The sequence below is a fragment of the Mesoplodon mirus genome, assembly GCF_964341445.2.
Source record: "Mesoplodon mirus genome assembly, chromosome: 3".
NCBI classification, from domain to species: domain Eukaryota; kingdom Metazoa; phylum Chordata; class Mammalia; order Artiodactyla; family Ziphiidae; genus Mesoplodon; species Mesoplodon mirus.
In genome coordinates this window covers 144543852-144561967 of record NC_138978.1, presented here as the reverse complement: position 1 = coordinate 144561967, position 18116 = coordinate 144543852, and the positions used below count along the sequence as shown (strand labels likewise).

The 18116-nt window shown below is 43.5% G+C and overlaps 1 protein-coding gene and 1 long non-coding RNA gene across 4 annotated transcripts in view; both read left to right on the top strand.

Moving 5' to 3' along the window:
• TRAF5 (TNF receptor associated factor 5) overlaps positions 1 to 18116 on the top strand; it is a 48729-nt gene that overhangs the window by 15972 nt on the left and 14641 nt on the right. For all 3 annotated transcript variants that reach the window (XM_082614397.1, XM_082614398.1, XM_082614399.1), the window contains 3 exons: positions 13561 to 13779; positions 14777 to 14834; positions 16489 to 16590. In XM_082614397.1, coding sequence (XP_082470523.1) covers positions 13562 to 13779; positions 14777 to 14834; positions 16489 to 16590 — 378 coding nt within the window. In that variant the 5' untranslated portion in view covers position 13561. The remainder of the gene's footprint in view (positions 1 to 13560; positions 13780 to 14776; positions 14835 to 16488; positions 16591 to 18116) is intronic.
• Positions 9936 to 10789, top strand: LOC309799638. The gene is made up of 2 exons (XR_014293323.1): positions 9936 to 10180; positions 10405 to 10789. It is a non-coding gene; the product is annotated as an uncharacterized lncRNA (long non-coding RNA).

Below are 18116 nucleotides of genomic sequence, written 5' to 3'. Positions count from 1 at the left end.
CCAGATGTGACTTTGATAAAGGGAACTTCCTGTCTTTCAACAGGTGGGCATCTGGCCATACCAGCCAAGGCTGTTCTCTATTAGATCACTGCCCAGGGCACAGGTTCGGGCATCTCCCTGAGTCACCACATCTTGGGATTTCACATTTTAACTTTTCCTCATCACTAACCACCATCTCCCCTCCTTTAATTTAAGCCCAGGACCTGTCACTGGGTCTTGGGTGGGTTTGGGGAATAACATATTTGCACCTGTCCCCTGTTGCCAAATGTGAGCCTCGGGGAGTCGGCTTCTTAAGGTCCTGGCGAGGCCTGAGCAGAACTGAGAAATGGGTTGTTTGCCTTCTGGCAGCCCACCCTATAACTGGCAGCGTCATGGGCTGGTGTGTTGTTACCCATCTGTTGCCCTTGGCTCAAGGACCACCCTGGGGCACCTGGCCAGCCTTTGTGCCCCCATCTTATCACCCGGGCCCTGTAAGTCTCACCTCCCAAAGGAAGCAGTCTCTCTTGACTGTCAGTACCCTTTCTTGCAAAGGGGCCTCTGGAAGGGCTGCAGGCCTCTCCCACAGTCCTCAGACTCCCCCATCCAGGCACCGAGGTACATTTAACAACACCCCCTGGACCCTAAGAACTGCTGTCAAATCCAGTCATTAGCAGTAGGGTTCTCAGACCTAGTAGTGGGTGGAAGGTCACACAGGCTGAATGGGAGATACTTTGGGGGAAGCAGCACTGATTAAATCCCAAATAGGGAGAAACACGGGGCTGTGCTGTAGCAGTGGGTGTGATGGGGAAGGACCAGACAGCAGACCCCAGTACTAGCTTCCAGGAGTTCATGCACTGCTGGCTCTCTGGGATGTCTTATCCCTCCAGACCTTACGTTCCTGACATAGATCTAAACCTGTTAGGTCAAATGTCATCACTAAAATGACAACTAAATTACTTGCAAAGTAAAAAATAAATAAATAAAAAAAATTAGCGCCTTGGGCAGTGTTAAAACAATTATTGAGGGCTTCCCTGGTGGCACAGTGGTTGAGAGTCTGCCTGCCGATGCAAGGGACACGGGTTCGTGCCCCGGTCTGGGAAGATGCCACATGCCGCGGAGTGGCTGGGCCCGTGAGCCATGGCCGCTGAGCCTGTGCGTCAGGAGCCTGTGCTCCGCAACGGCAGAGGCCACAACAGTGAGAGGCCCGCGTACCGCAAAAAACAAACAAACAAAGAAAACAATTATTGATACCATAAAGAAAATGTGGTCATTCCTCAGAATCATATAATTTATTCTGGAAGAGATGTTAGATGTCGGCTGGTCTGAGTCACCCCCATTACTCTAAGACTGTCCCTAAGGCACCCCAACCTGGATATGTCTCAGCCCATCATCCTTCATTTTCTTCTCTCCTTCATCCTCTCCCATTGGTGCCATCATTTACTCAGCCCTCCAAACTGGAACCTGGGAGTCATCCTCCATGTCCTCTCACTCGGCCCTTCCATTAAACCCATTTCTGAATCTATGCATTTTCTCTCAAGAATGCCTCACGAACATAACTTCTCTTTGCCCCTGCCTTAGATCAGGCCGTCGTCATCCTCCTTTGGTCTGTTTTAGTAGCTTCTTCCCCTCAGCTCCCCGCCTGGGCCTGTCCTTTATGTCTGTCATCCCTAAAGAGATGAAAACCATGGAGTGAAAACTGGACTTCCTGACCAGCATACACTCAGGGCTCTTCACAATGTGCTCTTTCCCCGCTTCCACACACACATCTCACAGAGACCTTTCTAGGTGTTCCCAGCTGGGAATTTAGTGGCACAGGGGATGGCAAAATGGGGAAGCCAAACAGGACACTCGGAGTGAGGCAACTCCAAGATGACTCATAGCGGGAAGCTGCCCACCCCCTCTAGAGCCGAAGGGACGAAGAGAGGAGATGGTGTTTCCAGAGCTTGGGAGCCGGGGACCCGCCTGGTGGAGCTAGTTCACAGAGAGAGGGGCCATTGGTGGGGATTAGAGCCGCGGAGGAGCTCAGTCACTGTTGAGATGCTGCCTGACACTGAGGGGTGCAGGAGAAATGGTCTATTACTCCCTTCCTCCTACCCTGCAGTTTCCTGCCCGTGTCGCTCATTGGCTGAATGGAGCCAGAAGCCAGGGGACCCTGGAAACACAGTTTTGGGGAGGGCCAACCCCCTTGACGATGCAGACCAGGGCAGAGGATGGATCTGAGAGCAAACAGACGGATGACTGGCATGTTCCCCTAATTCCACTTCAGCTACAGTTAATCATTAACTGTTCCTGAACTTTGTGATACCCTCTGGGAAATTGTTTTACCTCCTTCATTTAGAAAATGCTTCCTCCTTCTTCAAGACCAGTGGAGATGTTTTCTTCTCTCTGGAATCAGCACAGACACCTCAGAAAGCATTAGCTACCCCTCACCTGGGCTCCAGCAGCTTGTTTAAATCTCTCTTGGGGGGACTAGCCACGAGGGTATTGCCATATAACATTCCGGGTCTGATTTCCTCTGCTCCACTTGGAGACCCTCCAGGGCAGATGTGTTGTCACAGGTCTCCACAGTCTCAGGACCCAACCCAGGACAAGTACATGCTGAGTGTGTGCAGGGATGTACAGACAAGGGATCTGTGGGAGTGTCTTCCCACGGGGTCACAGCTGGTGAGTGGCAGAGCAGGAGCTGAGCCCAGGTCTCTGGCCCTGTACCCTTTTCACTCTGGGATTTGACCTTGAACTTTCAAGGATCAGAACTTGAAAACCCTGAAGACAGTTCCTGAGCTTATGTGCTATGAAGTAAAATATAATACATAAAAGCATTCCTGAGTATTCCAAACCTTCATTAATCTATACAAGATGCTGGGGGACTGTGGAAGTAGTGTGGACAGACAGACAAGGACCTTCCTTTTTTGTGTGTTAATTAAAACTGAGAGTGAATTCTGCTAGACATATGTCCTTTTTATTGTAATGAAAAGCCAAACTCATGCTGCTTCAGAATGTTAGATTATGTATTATGTGTTCCCCAAAAATGAGTCAGAAGAAATATTTAAGTAAAGAGGAACAGTGGGGTCGGGTTGAGCGCCTAGATATACCAGAGATTAAAGTACATGACAAAGCTTCTCAAAAAAAGGAAGAAAGGAGAGAAGGAAGGAAGGAAGGAGGAAAGGAAGGAAGGAGGGAAGGGAGGAAGGGAGGGAGAGAGGGAATATCTTAAATCGTGACATCCTAGCCTTTCTTTGGAATTTCTAGAAAATTCTCAGGGAAAAGATGCATCAATTTATGAAGCTTAAAAATGGCATTTAAAAGAAACTCAAGGGGCTTCCCTGGTGGCGCAGTGGTTAAGAATCTGCCTGCCAATGCGGGGAACACGGGTTCGAGCCCTGGTCTGGGAAGATCCCACATGCTGTGGAGCGGCTGGGCCCGTGAGCCACAACTACTGAGCCTGCGCGTCTGGAGCTTGTGCTCCGCAGCAAGACAGGCTGCGACGGTGAGAGGCCCGCGCACTGTGATGAGGAGTGGCCCCTGCTCGCTGCAACTGGAGAAAGCCCTTGCACAGAAACGAAGACCCAACACAGCCATAAATAAATAAATAAATAAAATTAAAAAAAATATTGGATCATATATTCACCTTTCTCTTAAAAAAAAATAAAAGAAACTCAATAAGAGTTCTTAGGTAGCAGATGGGATATGATTTTCTCTTGTCTTTCTTGGTTTGAGTTAATAACTCTTCAGCAGGAAGACCATTATAATTCCATCAATGGCAGGAATAGACACTTTACTGCCGTAAGGAGATATACACGCTCTAATAGTAATTTTGAAGATTTTTTTTCTTATTTATAAGAACCGAAATCTTTTGCTGTTTCCTGTTACATAAGCTATTATACCCACAGGGGAAAGATGTTAATAAAATGGAGCTCTTATTTCCACTAAATAGCAGCCTGGGAATGACAGAGTACCAGCTGGAAATGTTGAATTGGTTAGAGAAATATTTGTTAGACAAAGAAACGTCAACCTTTATAGTTCTATTATTGGGGCTCTCTAATGTCAGCCAGCACAGTGCATTGATTCCATTTTTGGAACTGAGTCACAGGCCTGAAGGAGCTTCAGAGGATGGAGACAGACCCTGCCCTGGGAGACTTCACTGCTCGGTTTCTGTATAAGAACATCGCCCTGAAACATCTCAAGTCCATATTGTAGAGCAAAACACAAGTGCTTATTTTTTTTATATCTAATGAGATAAAAACTCGATTGCATAAAAAACAAATATTGGAGAAGACAACACTGGAGAGTGAACAAGGTCAGCGGATGACTTAGGCCTCCTGATCAGGGCCGGGTAAGACACACAGTGGTAGGAAGAGTGTGGCCGGGGTGTCCTGTCCTCCACTGGCCATCCAGCGGGAGCAAGGAGACTATCTGTGAGGGTCACATGCTGGGCCTGCCAGTACAAAGACTGACAAGGAGCAGGCCACCGGGCAGCCTGATAGACCAGTGGTCCCAAAACTGGGCTTCAGAGGCCCCGGGGTGCTGGAGCAGCTCTTACTGGGACATGGGTTTCCTACAGCTAGTCGGCTCTTGCATCATTCAGGTATGTTCAGGCACAGAATTGACAACTTTGACTTGGAATTTTTCCCCAAGGACAGCAGACTGTTAAGCATTTACCACCACACCACTGCCTGGGGCTCCCTGAGACCCTTTCAGGGATCTGCATGGGCAAAACTATCGGCATAATAATACTAAGATGTCGTTTACTCTCCTTAAATGAGTATACAGTGGTGTTTTCCAGAAGCTACATGACATGTGATAATGCAACAGACTGAATGCACAGTAGATAAAGAGAATCCAGCTATCTTCTCTTAAGCCCAGAGATGTGCAAAATTGTAAAAAAAAAAAAAAAAAAAAAAAGCCACTCTTCTCACTAACCTTTTTTCTTTTGGAAAATGATTATTTTTCATAAAAATATTATTTATGTTAACATATAATTGGCTTATTATTATCTTAAAGTGAATTAATAAAGAAATATTTTCTTTAATTCCTCAATTTTACTCTCAAATATGGTAAATATTAATAAATATAACCGACATAAGCAAAAACTCTTTGGGAGTCCTCAAATTTTTTTTTTAACATTTTTATTGGAGTATAATTGCTTTACAATGTTCTGTTAGTTTCTGCTGTATAACAAAGTGAATCAGCCATATGCATATGTATATCCCCATATCCCCTCCCTCTTGCGTCTCCCTCCCTCCCTCCTTATCCCACCCCTCTAAGTGGTCGCAAAGCACCAAGCTGATCTCCCAGTGCTATGCAGCTGCTTCCCACTAGCTATCTATTTTACATTTGGTAGTGTATATATGTCAATGTTACTTTCTCACTTCGTCCCAGCTTACTGTTCCCCATCCCCTTGTTGTCAAGTCCATTGTCTACGTCTGTGTCTTTTTTCCTGTCCTGCCCCTAGGTTCTCCAGACCGTTTTTTGTTGTTGTTGTTTGTTTTTAGATTCCATATATATGTGTTAGCATACGGTATTTGTTTTTCTCTTTCTGACTTACTTCACTCTGTATGACAGACTCTAGGTCCATCCGCCTCACTACAAATAACTCAGTTTCGTTTCTTTTTATGGCTGAGCAAGATTCTGTTGTAGGGATGCCACATCTTCTTTATCCATTCATCTGTCGATGGACACTTAGGATGCTTCCAGGTCCTGGCTATTGTAAATAGTGCCACAATGAACATTGGGGTGCATGTCTCTTTTTGAATTATGGTTTTCTCTGGGTATATGCCCAGTAGTGGGACTGCTGGGTCATACGGTTGTTATGTTTTTAGATTTTTAAGGAACCTGCATACCATTCTCCATAGTGGCTGTATCAATTTACATTCCCACCAACAGTGCAGGAGGGTTCCCTTTTCTCCACACCCTCTCCAGCATTCATTGTTTGTATATTTTTTGATGATGGCCACTCTGACTGGTGTGAGGTGATACCTTATTGTAGTTTTGATTTGCATTTCTCCAGTGATTCGTGAGGCTGAGCTTCCTTTCATGTGTTTGTTGGCAATCTGTATATCTTCTTTGGAGAAATGTCTATTTAGATCTTCTGCCCATTTTTGGATTGGGTTCTTTGTTGTTTTGATACTGAGCTGCATGAGCTTCTTGTACATTTTGGAGATTAATCCTTTGTCAGTTGCTTCGTTTGCAAGTATTTTCTCCCATCCTGAGGGTTGTCTTTTCGTCTTGTTTATGGTTTCCTTTGCTGTGCAAAAGCTTTTAAGTGTAATTAGCTCCCATGTGTTTATTTTTGTTTTTATTTCCATTTCTCTAGGAGGTGGGTCAAAAAGTATCTTGCTGTGATTTATGTCATAGAGTGTTCTGCCTATGTTTTCCTCTAAGAGTTTTATAGTGTCTGACCTTACATTTAGGTCTTTAATCCACTTTGAGTTTATTTTTGTGTATGGTGTTAGGGAGTGTTCTAATTTCATTGTTTTACAAGTAGCTGTCCAGTTTTCCCAGCACCACTTATTGAAGAGGCTGTCTTTTCTCCATTGTATATTCTTGCCTCCTTTATCAAAAATAAGGTGACCATATGTGCATGGGTTTATCTCTGGGCTCTCTATCCTGTTCCATTGATCTATATTTCTGTTTTTGTGCCAATACCATACTGTCTTGATTACTGTAGCTTTGTAGTATAGTCCGAAGTCAGGGAACCTGATTGCTCCAGCGCCATTTTTCTTTCTCAAGATTGCTTTGGCTATTCTGGGTCTTTTGTGTTTCCATACAAATTGTGAAATTTTTTGTTCTAGTTCTGTGAAAAATGCCATCGGTAGTTTGAGAGGGATTGCACTGAATCTGTAGATTGCTTTGGGTAGTAGAGTCATTTTCACAGTGTTGATTCTTCCAATCCAAGAACATGGTATATCTCTCCCTCTGTTTGTATCATCTTTAATTTCTTTCATCAGTGTCTTATAGTTTTCTGCATACAGGCATTTTGTCTTCTTAGGTAGGTTTATTACTAGGTATTTTATTCTTTTTGTTGCAGTGGTAAACGGGAGTGTTTCTTTAATTTCTCTTTCAGATTTTTCATCGTTAGTGTATAGGAATGCAACAGATTTCTGTGCATTAATTTTGTATCCTGCTACCTTACCAAACTCATTGATTAGCTCTAGTAGTTTTCTGGTAGCACCTTTATGATACTCTATGTAGTGTATCATGTCATCTGCAAACAGTGACAGCTTTATTTCTTCTTTTCCAATTTGGATTCCTTTTATTTCTTTTTCTTCTCTGATTGCTGTGGCTAAGACTTCCAAAACTATGTTGAATAAGAGTGGTGAGAGTGGGCAACCTTGTCTTGTTCCTGATCTTAGAGCAAATGGTTTCAGTTTTCCACCATTGAGAATGATGCTGGCTGTGGGTTTGTCATATATGGCCTTTATTATGTTGACATAGGTTCCCTCTGTGCCTACTTTCTGCAGAGTTTTTATCATAAATGGGTGTTGAATTTTGTCAAAAGCTTTTTCTGCATCTATTGAGATTATCATATGGTTTTTATCCTTCAGTTTGTTAATATGTTGTATCACATTGATTGATTTGTGTATATTGAAGAATCCTTGCATTCTTGTGATAAAACCCACTTGATCATGGTGTATGATCCTTTTGATGTGCTGTTGGATTCTGTTTGCTAGTATTTTGTTGAGGATTTTTGCATCTATGTTCATCAGTGATACTGACCTGTAGCTTTCTTTTTTTGTGACATCTTTGTCTGGTTTTGTTATCTGGGTGATGGTGGCCTTGTAAAATGAGTTTGGGAGTGTTCCTCCCTCTGCTATATTTTGGAAGAGTTTGAGAAGGATAGGTGTTAGCTCTTCTCTAAATGTTTGATAGAATTCACCCACAAAGCCATATGGTCCTGGACTTTCGTTTGTTCGAAGATTTTTAATCACAGTTTCAATTTCAGAGCTTTTGATTGGTCTGTTTATATTTTCTATTTCTTCCTGGTTCAGCATTGGAAGGTTGTGCTTTTCTAAGAATTTGTCCATTTCTTCCAGGTTGTCCATTTTATTGGCACAGAGTTGCTTGTAGTGATCTCTCATGATCCTTTGTATTTCTGCAGTGTCAGTTTTTACTTCTCCTTTTTCATTTCTACTTCTGTTGGTTTGAGTCTTCTCCCTTTTTTTCTTGATGAGTCTGGCTAATGGTTTATCAATTTTGTTTATCTTCTCAAAGAACCAGCTTTTAGTTTTATTGGTCCTTGCTATTGTTTCCTTCCTTTCTTTTTCATTTGTTTCTGATCTGATCTTTATGATTTCTTTCCTTCTGCTAACTTTGGGGTTTTTTGTTCTTCTTTCTTTAATTGCTTTAGGTGTAAGGTTAGGTTGTTTACTTGAGATTTTTCTTTTTTCTTGAGGTAGGATTGTATTGCTATAAACTTTCCTCTTAGAACTGCTTTTGCTGCCTTCCATAGGTTTTGTGCCGTTGTGTTTTCATTGTCATTTGTCTCTAGGTATTTTTTGATTTCCTCTTTGATTTCTTCAGTGATCTCTTGGTTATTTAGTAGTGTATTGTTTAGCCTCCATGTGTTTGTATTTTTTACAGTTTTTTTTCCTGTAATTGATGCCTAGTTTCATAGCATTGTGGTCAAAAATGATACTTGATATGATTTCAATTTTTAAAAATTTACCAAGGTTTGATTTGTGACCCAAGATATGGTCTATCCTGGGGAATGTTCCATGAGCACTTGAGAAGAAAGTGTATTCTGTTGTTTTTGGATAGAATGGCCTATAAATATCAATTAAGTCCACCTTGTTTAATGTGTCATTTAAACTTTGTGTTTCCTTATTTATTTTCATTTTGGATGATCTGTCCATTGGTGAAAGTCGGGTGTTAAAGTCCCCTACTATGATGTGTTACTGTCGATTTCCCTTTTATGGCTGTTAGCATTTGCCTTATGTATTGAGGTGTTCCTATGTTGGGTGCATAAATATTTACAATTGTTATATCTTCTACTTGGATTGATCCCTTGATCATTATGTATTGTCCTTCTTTGTCTCTTGTAATAGTCTTTATTTTAAAGTCTAGTTTATCTGATATGAGGAATGCTACTCCAGCTTTCTTTTGATTTTCTTTTGCGTGGAATATCTTTTTCCATCCTCTCACTTTTTGTCTGTATGTGTCCCTAGGTCTGAAGTGGGTTGCTTGTAGACAGCATATATATGGGTTTTGTTTTTGTATCCATTCAGCCAGTTTATGTCTTTTGGTTGGAGTGTTTAATCCATTTACATTTAAGGTGATTATAGATATGTATGTTCCTACTACCATTTTCTTAATTGTTTTGGGTTTGTTTTTGTAGGTCTTTTCCTTCTCTTGTGTTTCCTGCCTAGAGAACTTCCATTAGCATTTGTTGTAAAGCTGGTTTGGTGGTGCTGAATTCTCTTAACTTTTGCTTGTCTGTAAAGATTTTAATTTCTCCATCGAATCTGAATGAAGTCCTTGCTAGGTAGCGTAATCTTGGTTTTTCCCTTTCATCACTTCAAATATGTCCTGCCACCCGCTTTTGGCTTTCAGAGTTTCTGCTGAACAATCAGCTGTTAATCTTATGGGGATTCCCTTGTATGTTATTTGTTGCTTTTCCCTTGCTGCTTTTAATAGTTTTCTTTGTATTTAATTTTTGATAGCTTGGTTAATATATCTCGGCATGTTTCTCTTTGGGTTTATCCTTTATGGTACCCTCTGTGTTAACCTTATGGGGATTCCCTTGTATGTTATTTGTTGCTTTTCCCTTGCTGCTTTTAATAGTTTTCTTTGTATTTAATTTTTGATAGCTTGGTTAATATGTCTCGGCATGTTTCTCTTTGGGTTTATCCTTTATGGTACCCTCTGTGCTTCCTGGACTTGACTGACTCTTTCCTTTTACATCTTAGGGAAGTTTTCAACTATAATCTCTTCAAATATTTCTGTAGACCCTTTCTTTTTCTCTTCTTCTTCTGGTACCCCTATAATTCAAATGTTGGTGCATTTAATGTTGTTCCAGAGGTCTCTGAGACTGTACTCAATTCTTTTTTCTTTCTTCTGCTCCCTGGCAGTTATTTCCACCATTTTATCTTCCAGCTCACTTATCCGTTTTTCTGTTTCAGTTATTCTGCTACTGATTCCTTCTAGAGTATTTTTAATTTTGGATCATCTTTACTATCATTACCCTGAATTCGTTTTCAGGTAGGTTGCCTTTTTTTTTTTTTTTTTTTTTTTGAGGTATGTGGGCCTCTCACTGTTGTGGCCTCTCCCATTGTGGAGCACAGGCTCCGGACGCGCAGGCTCAGCGGCCATGGCTCACGGGCCCAGCCGCTCCGCGGCATGTGGGATCCTCCCAGACCGGGGCACGGACCCACCTCCCCTGCATCGGCAGGCGGACTCTCAACCACTGCGCCAACAGGGAAGCCCTAGGTTGCCTATTTCATCTTCATTTATTTGGTCTTGTAGGTTTTCACCTTGCTCCTTTGTCTGTAACATATTTTTTTGTCATTTCTTTTTTTTTTGATGGGGTGCTGTATTCCTGTCTTACTAGTTGTTTGGCTTGAGACGTCCAGCACTGGAGTTTACAGGCAGTTGGATAGAGTCGGGTCTTGTTGCTGAGATGAGAACCTCCGGGAGGCCTCACTCTGATTAATATTCCCTGGGGTCTGAGGTTCTCTGTTAGTCCAGCAGTTTGGACTCGGAGCTCCCACCACAGGAGCTCAGGCCTGACCTCTGGCCTGGGAGCCAAGATCCCACAGGCTTTGTGGTGTGGTTAAAAAAAAAAAAAAAAAAAAAGGAAAAAGAAAGAAAGAAACAAACAAAAGGAGCAGTACAATATCAAAGAATGAAGAACCAAGTAAAATAAGAGAGATAAAAAATATCTTAGGAAAAATAAAACTATAATTGTAACAACTGGTTGCTGGGGGTTCCTCCTGTGCCCTTAGGTGTCTGTGGTCCCTCACCAGTGCCTAGTAGGTGCCCTAGTTGTCCTCACATTTTTTGAGATTTTATTTTGAAGAGTGATTTTTGGTTCACAGCAAAATTCAGTGGAAGGTAGAGAAAGACAGACAGAGACACAGATGAGCACATTAAATTCTTGTGCTAGGAAAGAGGATAGAATGTAGTGGAGGGGAACCCAAACTGAGTTTTGTACATCCTACTCCTTTGTTCTGGGGGCTCAACAGACCTGCTGCTTTAGGGTATATCTCTGAGGGTCCAAATTTAGATGCTCTGTGACATAGACACGAGTGTGATCTTGAGAGAGAATCCTACAGGGGCATAGGACGTGAATTGTTCTCCTCCCTTGGGACTAGAGGACACAGGACAGATTAGGGTAGTTTGGAATAGGTTCTCCTCCTTCTCTGAGAGAAAGGTGCGTCTTGGTTATTAGGTTGTGTGTGTACATCAAGTGCTGTGCCTCTTCATCATCATACTTAAAACTTTTTTGTTAAATCTCAAGAATAAGCAACGTTAAAGGGGGAACAATCACGTCTTGTTCTGCTCACCTACCACCCTTGAAATTCTGCAGGAAACATGCAGGGAGGAAAACGTGGGGCTTTGGTCTCAAACCCCAGGATAAAGAAAAAGAAACCCTGGTCTGCTGGGCTTCTCCAGAGAGCAAGCTTTATTTGCTGAAAGAGGCCAGTTGCTTCCTCTGCTTCATTCATCCAGGCCACAGCCCGGACGCAGCAGCTGACCTGGGCAGAGCTTAGGGTTGAATGGGGCAGCCTATCTCTTGCCTACGTGGTCAGGCCACACAGCTGCTCCCAGGTCCAGCTGAACTTGTCAGCTCCAGCAGAATCATGAGAGATCCCAAGAACAAGCCAAAGCAAGCAATCCTGAAGGCCAAGACTTCCTGTACCACAGCCACATAGCGGGATGTCACCCCCAAGGACCACCCATCCTTTCACTGTTTGCAGACACTGAAACCACGACTGCTAGCACTGTGCCAAAAGTAACAGCATGCCTGCAGGGGACACAGACTGTTGTTAACCTGGGGACCACTGGTGGGGGTCCCAAGGGTCCTTAAGGGTACACATGTAAGGTGTGTGTGCTATTTTATAGGGAGAAGGTCTAGAGTTTTCATCAAATTTTCAAAGCCAGGGGAAGTCCTTGCTCAGAAAAGGTTAAGAGTCACTATGTTATGACTCATTTATTTTGTAACTGGAAGTTTGCACCTCTTAATTTTCCTCACCTATTAGAAAAAAAAAAAAAAGAATCACTATGTTAGAGGCCAGTACTACTTAGAGCTGCCCTGCTGAGGGTCTCACAAAAAGTCCATTGAATAACATTAACTCAACAAATAACTGAGTTGTTCTCCATGCCTGGCTTAGTGCCAAGGGCTGGAAACGCAACAGTGAGCAAGACCAGATGCTATCTCTGTGTCACTGAGGAGCATAGATATAAATAAAATAATCACACAAATGCGTGTCCAATCTCAAATCAAGCGTTGCTCTGAAGGAATGGAACCTGGTTCTATGACAGATATAACAGTGGATGAATGGTTTTTTGGTTTTGTATATTTTTTAAATATTTGGATGGGTAATATACCCATATTCAAAAATTCAAAAGGATTATAAGCAAAAAATGCACCCCCCCACACACACTTACCTTTATCCCCTAGCCACTCCCTGGAAGCCTTGCATGTTTTACAGACTGATGAGTAGACCTCCTGCTGTCAGACCAGGGGGAGAAGAAAAGGCTTACCTGAGAATATGAAGCTTGCAATGAAATTTGAAGCATGAATATGAGTTAACTAAATGAGGAGGCCTGGAAGGGGATGGGGAAGCATGGAGGCAACAGCTTGTGCAAAGGCCCTGTGGCAGAAGACAGCATGATATATTAGAAGAACTAAAAGAAGGCCTGTGTGGTTGGAGTGCAGGAAGCAAGGGGAGGAGAGGTCCAGGATGCTACTGGGTGGGGAGGATGCATTCTTGTAGCTTGCTTAGCACCATGCGCTTTAACCTAAGAGCGCTGGGAAGCCACTGAATGATGAGGAGAGATAATCTATCATACTTGTATTTTGAAAATATTACCCTGGCTATAGTATGGAGAATGGATTGGAGGGGAAAGCAGTTAATGGGCTTTTATTTAGCTCAGGTGAGAAATGGTGTGGCTTGGTGGTGATGTATTTATATATTTTGCAAGGAATGTATTGGTATACAAAGTTCTTGCTTCTAAAAAATGTTATCAAAACGTTTGTTTCAATTTTCTCAACTGAGTGGAAGAAAAATCCATAACCAGAGTTTACTCAGAATGTAGTTAACACCTGGCTATATTTTGCCCAAGCATGTAGCCACACTGAAGGATAATTTAGCATCCTGTTGATGGACAGTGGGCTGAAGTCTCACTGAATCGTGCTAGAAGTTATCTGGTCCAGCCTCCCGCTGAGCGCCCCAAAGCCACCTCCCCTCTGCAGGAGCCCTCCAGTGGCAGGAGGTTGTTACTATGGTTACAAAGTCATAACAGAATGACCCTGTGGGTGATGTTCACTAATCAGGGAACAGATGATTCAAACACCTGATGGCTGTAGTTGGCTGTGGTGTTTGCACACTGAATTTTCCTTCTCTTCTCCTGATCCCCCAGAATGGCTTGTTCTGAGGAGCAAGGTGGTGTCCCCTGTGGCTTCATCCGCCAGAATTCTGGCAACTCCACGTCTTTGGACTTTGAGCCAGACGCAGAGTACCAGTTTGTGGAGCAGCTGGAAGAGCGCTACAGATGTGCCTTCTGCCGCTCAGTGCTTCACAACCCCCACCAGACGGGCTGTGGGCACCGCTTCTGCCAGCACTGCATCCTGTCCCTGAGGTGAGCGCTCAGGGCCTGCGCTCCGGCCAGAAGCAGACAGGGCTGTTCCTGGGATCTACATGTCATCTGTGGCCGCTCAACTATAATTGTGGTTTCGGAAATTGCTGTGGTTGTCCACAGAACCACGAATATGAGGACGGGCTCTGCCAGCGCCTTTCTCTGAGAGCCTGAGGAATAATCTTCATTTTTTTCCATCTTATTGATAGTCACCCTTTCTGAAAATTCAGACCACACCTGTTTTGCACACGAAGGCAAACCTCGGTGCACAGTCCATGTGAGGAAGGACCTGTATCTCATGGGGTCTTTCCTGTAGGCGCCCTGACCTTTCCTTGCCTTGAGGCAGAGGTGGTGTCGCATCTGGAAGGTTCCTTGCCGCCGTGGATACTCTGTCGACTCCCCGGCAGCTGTAAAACCTGGGTTGTGCCATTTTGAGGTGGAGACCAGGAGAAACATGGAAGCAGGCTTTGGGGGTTTATACAGGGCTGCCATGGAAGTTGTACCCTCCCAAGCTTGGAAAGGGGGTTATTACAGCACCTTCTCATTCATTCCTGGGTTCGTTCATTCAGCACCTGTGTGTTCCAGACACCTCGCTAAACCAAGCTCTAGTGGATAGAGGTGAAGAGCTGGAGGTCCAGTGTGACACAGGACCCTCTAGAATCTTCTGTTCTAGTGAAGGTGCAAGTTGGGGTACAGTGTGATAGCACAGGACTGCCGAGGGAACGTTGGCAGAGGACATTTGACTCTGTCTGCAGGACTCCCTCTTTGACTCACGTCCTGGAGGATGCATGGGAGTTTCTCAGGCAGACTGAGGAGGTGCTGAAGTTGGCATACTGGGGGGCCCCTTCTGGGAGGAGGGAACAGCATGAATAAAGACAGGGCCTGGCCTGCTCAGGGGGAACTTCAAGGGGTCAGGCGTGGCTGAAGCGCTGCAGCTGCTCTTGGATGGGCTGTTGAGGTCAACCCTTAATTCTGGCTTCATTTTGATTTTTCTTTCCAGAGAATTAAACGCAGTCCCACTCTGCCCTGTAGATAAGGAGGTGATCAAATCTCAGGAGGTAAGACAGTCATGCTTTGGGTTAGCAGTTCTCTGGGTGACGGAGCAGCCAGTGTCCTGGGTTGAATTGGACAGAGAAGTTGGAGCTGGAAAGTGGGAGGGGGACCTTCCTTGGAGTCCATATTCCTCTACTGTGGGGTAAAGTGGGACCCCACTCCCACCACTCTTTGAGAGAGGCTAGTTTGAGTCCTTACTGACGCCCCCAGGGTTCTTCTCCCACTTCTTCTTTACCCTCTTCCTGTACTAGCTCCAGTTACCGTGAGTCACTTGCAGAAATGAAACACCCTGCTTCCTGGAATCACTTTCTCATCTGTCTAGTCTCTAAAACTTTCTTTTATTATTATTATTATGTCTAACAATAGCTTTATTGAGATACAATGCATTTGCCTTTAAAGTGTACATGTTTCTGGGGTGTGTGCCTAGGAGTGGAATGACTGGGTCTCATGGTAACTCTATGTTTAACATTCTGAGGCACTGCCAGGCTATTTCCCAAAGCAGCTGCACCATTTTACATTCTTACCAGCAAGGTATGAGAGTTCTAACTTCTTCACATCCTTACCAAAATACGTTGTGGTCCATCTTTTTGATTATAGTCTTCCTAGTTGGTATGAAGAAGTATCTCATGGTTTTGATTCTCTAATGATTAATGACGCTGAGCATTTTTTCATGTGCTTGGCCATTTGGATATCTTCTTTGTAGAGATTCCTATTCAAATCCTTTGCCCATTTTTTAAGTGAATTGTTTGTCTTTTTAGTCAAATGTTCATGCTCCTTCTCTCTGCTCTTATGATGCGTTTTTCAAATGCTTAGCTGTACTTGTGTCTGCCTCACACACTAGGCCAGGGGTTGGCATACTACAACATGGGATTTGCTGGGATAAATCCAGTCTACCACCTGTTTCTGTATGGCCTGTGAGCTAAGAATGGTTTTATATTTTTAAATCATTAAAAAAAATCAAAAGAAGGGTACACAGGAACTCTGTACTATTTTTTACAACTTCTTGTGAGTCTTTATTTCAAAACAAAAATTTATTTTATGAATCAAAAGAAGGATAATGTTTTGTGACATGTGAAAATTATATGAAATTCACACTTCAGTGTCCATAAATGATGTTTTATTGGAACACAGGCATGCCCATTCATTTAAGTATCGGGTACAGTAGGGTTGAATAGTTGGAACAGAGAACATTGCAACATGGTTGGCAAAGCTGAAAATATTTACTCTCTGACCCTTTATGGAGAAAGTTTGCCAACCCCTGGCTTGTGCTGAAAAATAAGTCAGCACAGCTTCAGTGACACCACCTGATGTCTAATGCAAATGTTCACCCTGGGACAGGAAGCTGAAAGCATCACCCTCATCCACAGCTCCACCTCTTGACCTTTGAGCATGTGGGGTCAAGTTCACCATGAGATTCTCCTAGCTTCAGCATACTGCACTAAGCATTAAATTACCTGGCTTGTATGTTTGGTGGCCTGTCAGATGTATCTGAGACAGCCTTTTCTTTTATGGTGGTGAATCTGGTATTTCCATTCCAACCACTAACTGGAAGTTTCCACCCAACTTTTGAGATGTTCTTGAAGACCAAATTAATAATAGCTTCCTTCACGTTGCTCTAAAGCTTTGGAGTGTGTGAGACCTACTTTGTTTATCTTTTAGGTGTTTAAAGACAATTGCTGCAAAAGAGAAGTCCTCAATTTATATGTATTTTGCAAAAATGCTCCTGGATGTAATGCCAAGGTTATTCTGGGACGATACCAGGTTGGTATTACTGGTGAACAATATTTGCCTTTGCTATTTTTCCAGTGACATGTACTGAACATTTTTATGTGACAGTTACTGGGCTAAGCATGGTACGGAGGTTCATTGGGTTGCCCTCAGAGAATTCTTGTCTAGTGATACACTTGGCTGCAGTGCAGCACACCGAGGGCTAAGTCACGTGAAGAGATTCATTTTGTATGGAACACATGGAAGACATACCATGTGTGCTAGACCTTAACTTGTGGGTTAGGGTTATTGATCCAAAAGAGAAGATGTGAGACATGCTGGGCAAAAGAAATGGTCGAGCAAGGACCTGTCATTTTTGGAAAACTGTGAAGGATTTGGGATTCCTAGGATGGGAGCCAGGGCATGACTGCAGAAAGACACAATTGTAAGGGTGCCTGCCTGGAAGCATTTGCAGGTGCTGGGGTGGGTGTTTCCTAGCCGCTGTGGGCCCTGCTGTCTTAGAGGCTGTGATCTAAGGCACACGACACAGACCAGAACAGAGCTAGAATGTAGTGTAAAGGTGAAGCATTGGTATGAGATGCAAACAAACGAGGTGTAGGAGAGGTGAAGGGTTGTCGAGTTCCTTTCAGATGAAGCTGCCCTACCTTGCTCTTGCATCCAGCAGTGGAAGGTTGTTAAATGGGAAGCAGGAAACGTGGCTCTGCCACAGCAAGCCCATGTCAGATTCAATCACACTATGAATGAATACGAGGCAAGCATCTCTAGCGTCCAGGGAATTGCTAGGAGGATGCTACAAGTTTCCCTTCCCAGCCACACGTTTTGGAATGTATTTCAGGTGATTCAGTCTTTTCCCCATCATGCCTCTAAAACCCTAGGCACTGAGCTCATAAATGTGTAAATGATTCCCTTGTTAACCCAAGAATTTCTTTGGAAGTTCACAGAAGGTTTTTGTGTTTTCCTAAGACAGTCCCTCGCCACTTGTTTTGACAGTCAGGTCCTAGAGCAAGCAGGGCCTCTTTACCAACCTTGTTGTCACTAAGCCTGTACAGGAAATGAGGCTCATTGATCAGCCCTAGTGACCAGATCCTCAGCTTCTGGAGAACAGTGGCTGGTTTACTTTCACCTGTTTCTTTTATATTTCCTCTCATTCCCTGTTCTCCTTCACCTTGCGAGTAAGGTGTCGGATCTCACAGGTAGCAGAGTCTTGATGAATGTTGACGGTTTTGGTGAGAGCTGAGGGGTAGCATCCATGGATTTTGGAGAAGATGTAGATGGCAGTTGTCACTGTCTCTCATTACTAGAGGCAAAGGAGAATAGCTATAATATTTATTTACCTCCTATAGTAAAACTGTGTGCTCTCTTAAGGGGTCAGCAAACTGTTTCTGTCAGGAGCCAGATAGTAAATATTTTAAGCTTTGCCAGCCATACAGTGTCTGTCGCAGCTACCTGACTCTCCCATCTCAGAGGGAAAGCAGCCATAGCCAGTATGTGAGACATAGGTGTGGCTGTTCTCCATAAAACTTTATTTACAGAAACAAGTAACAGGCCAGATTTGGCCC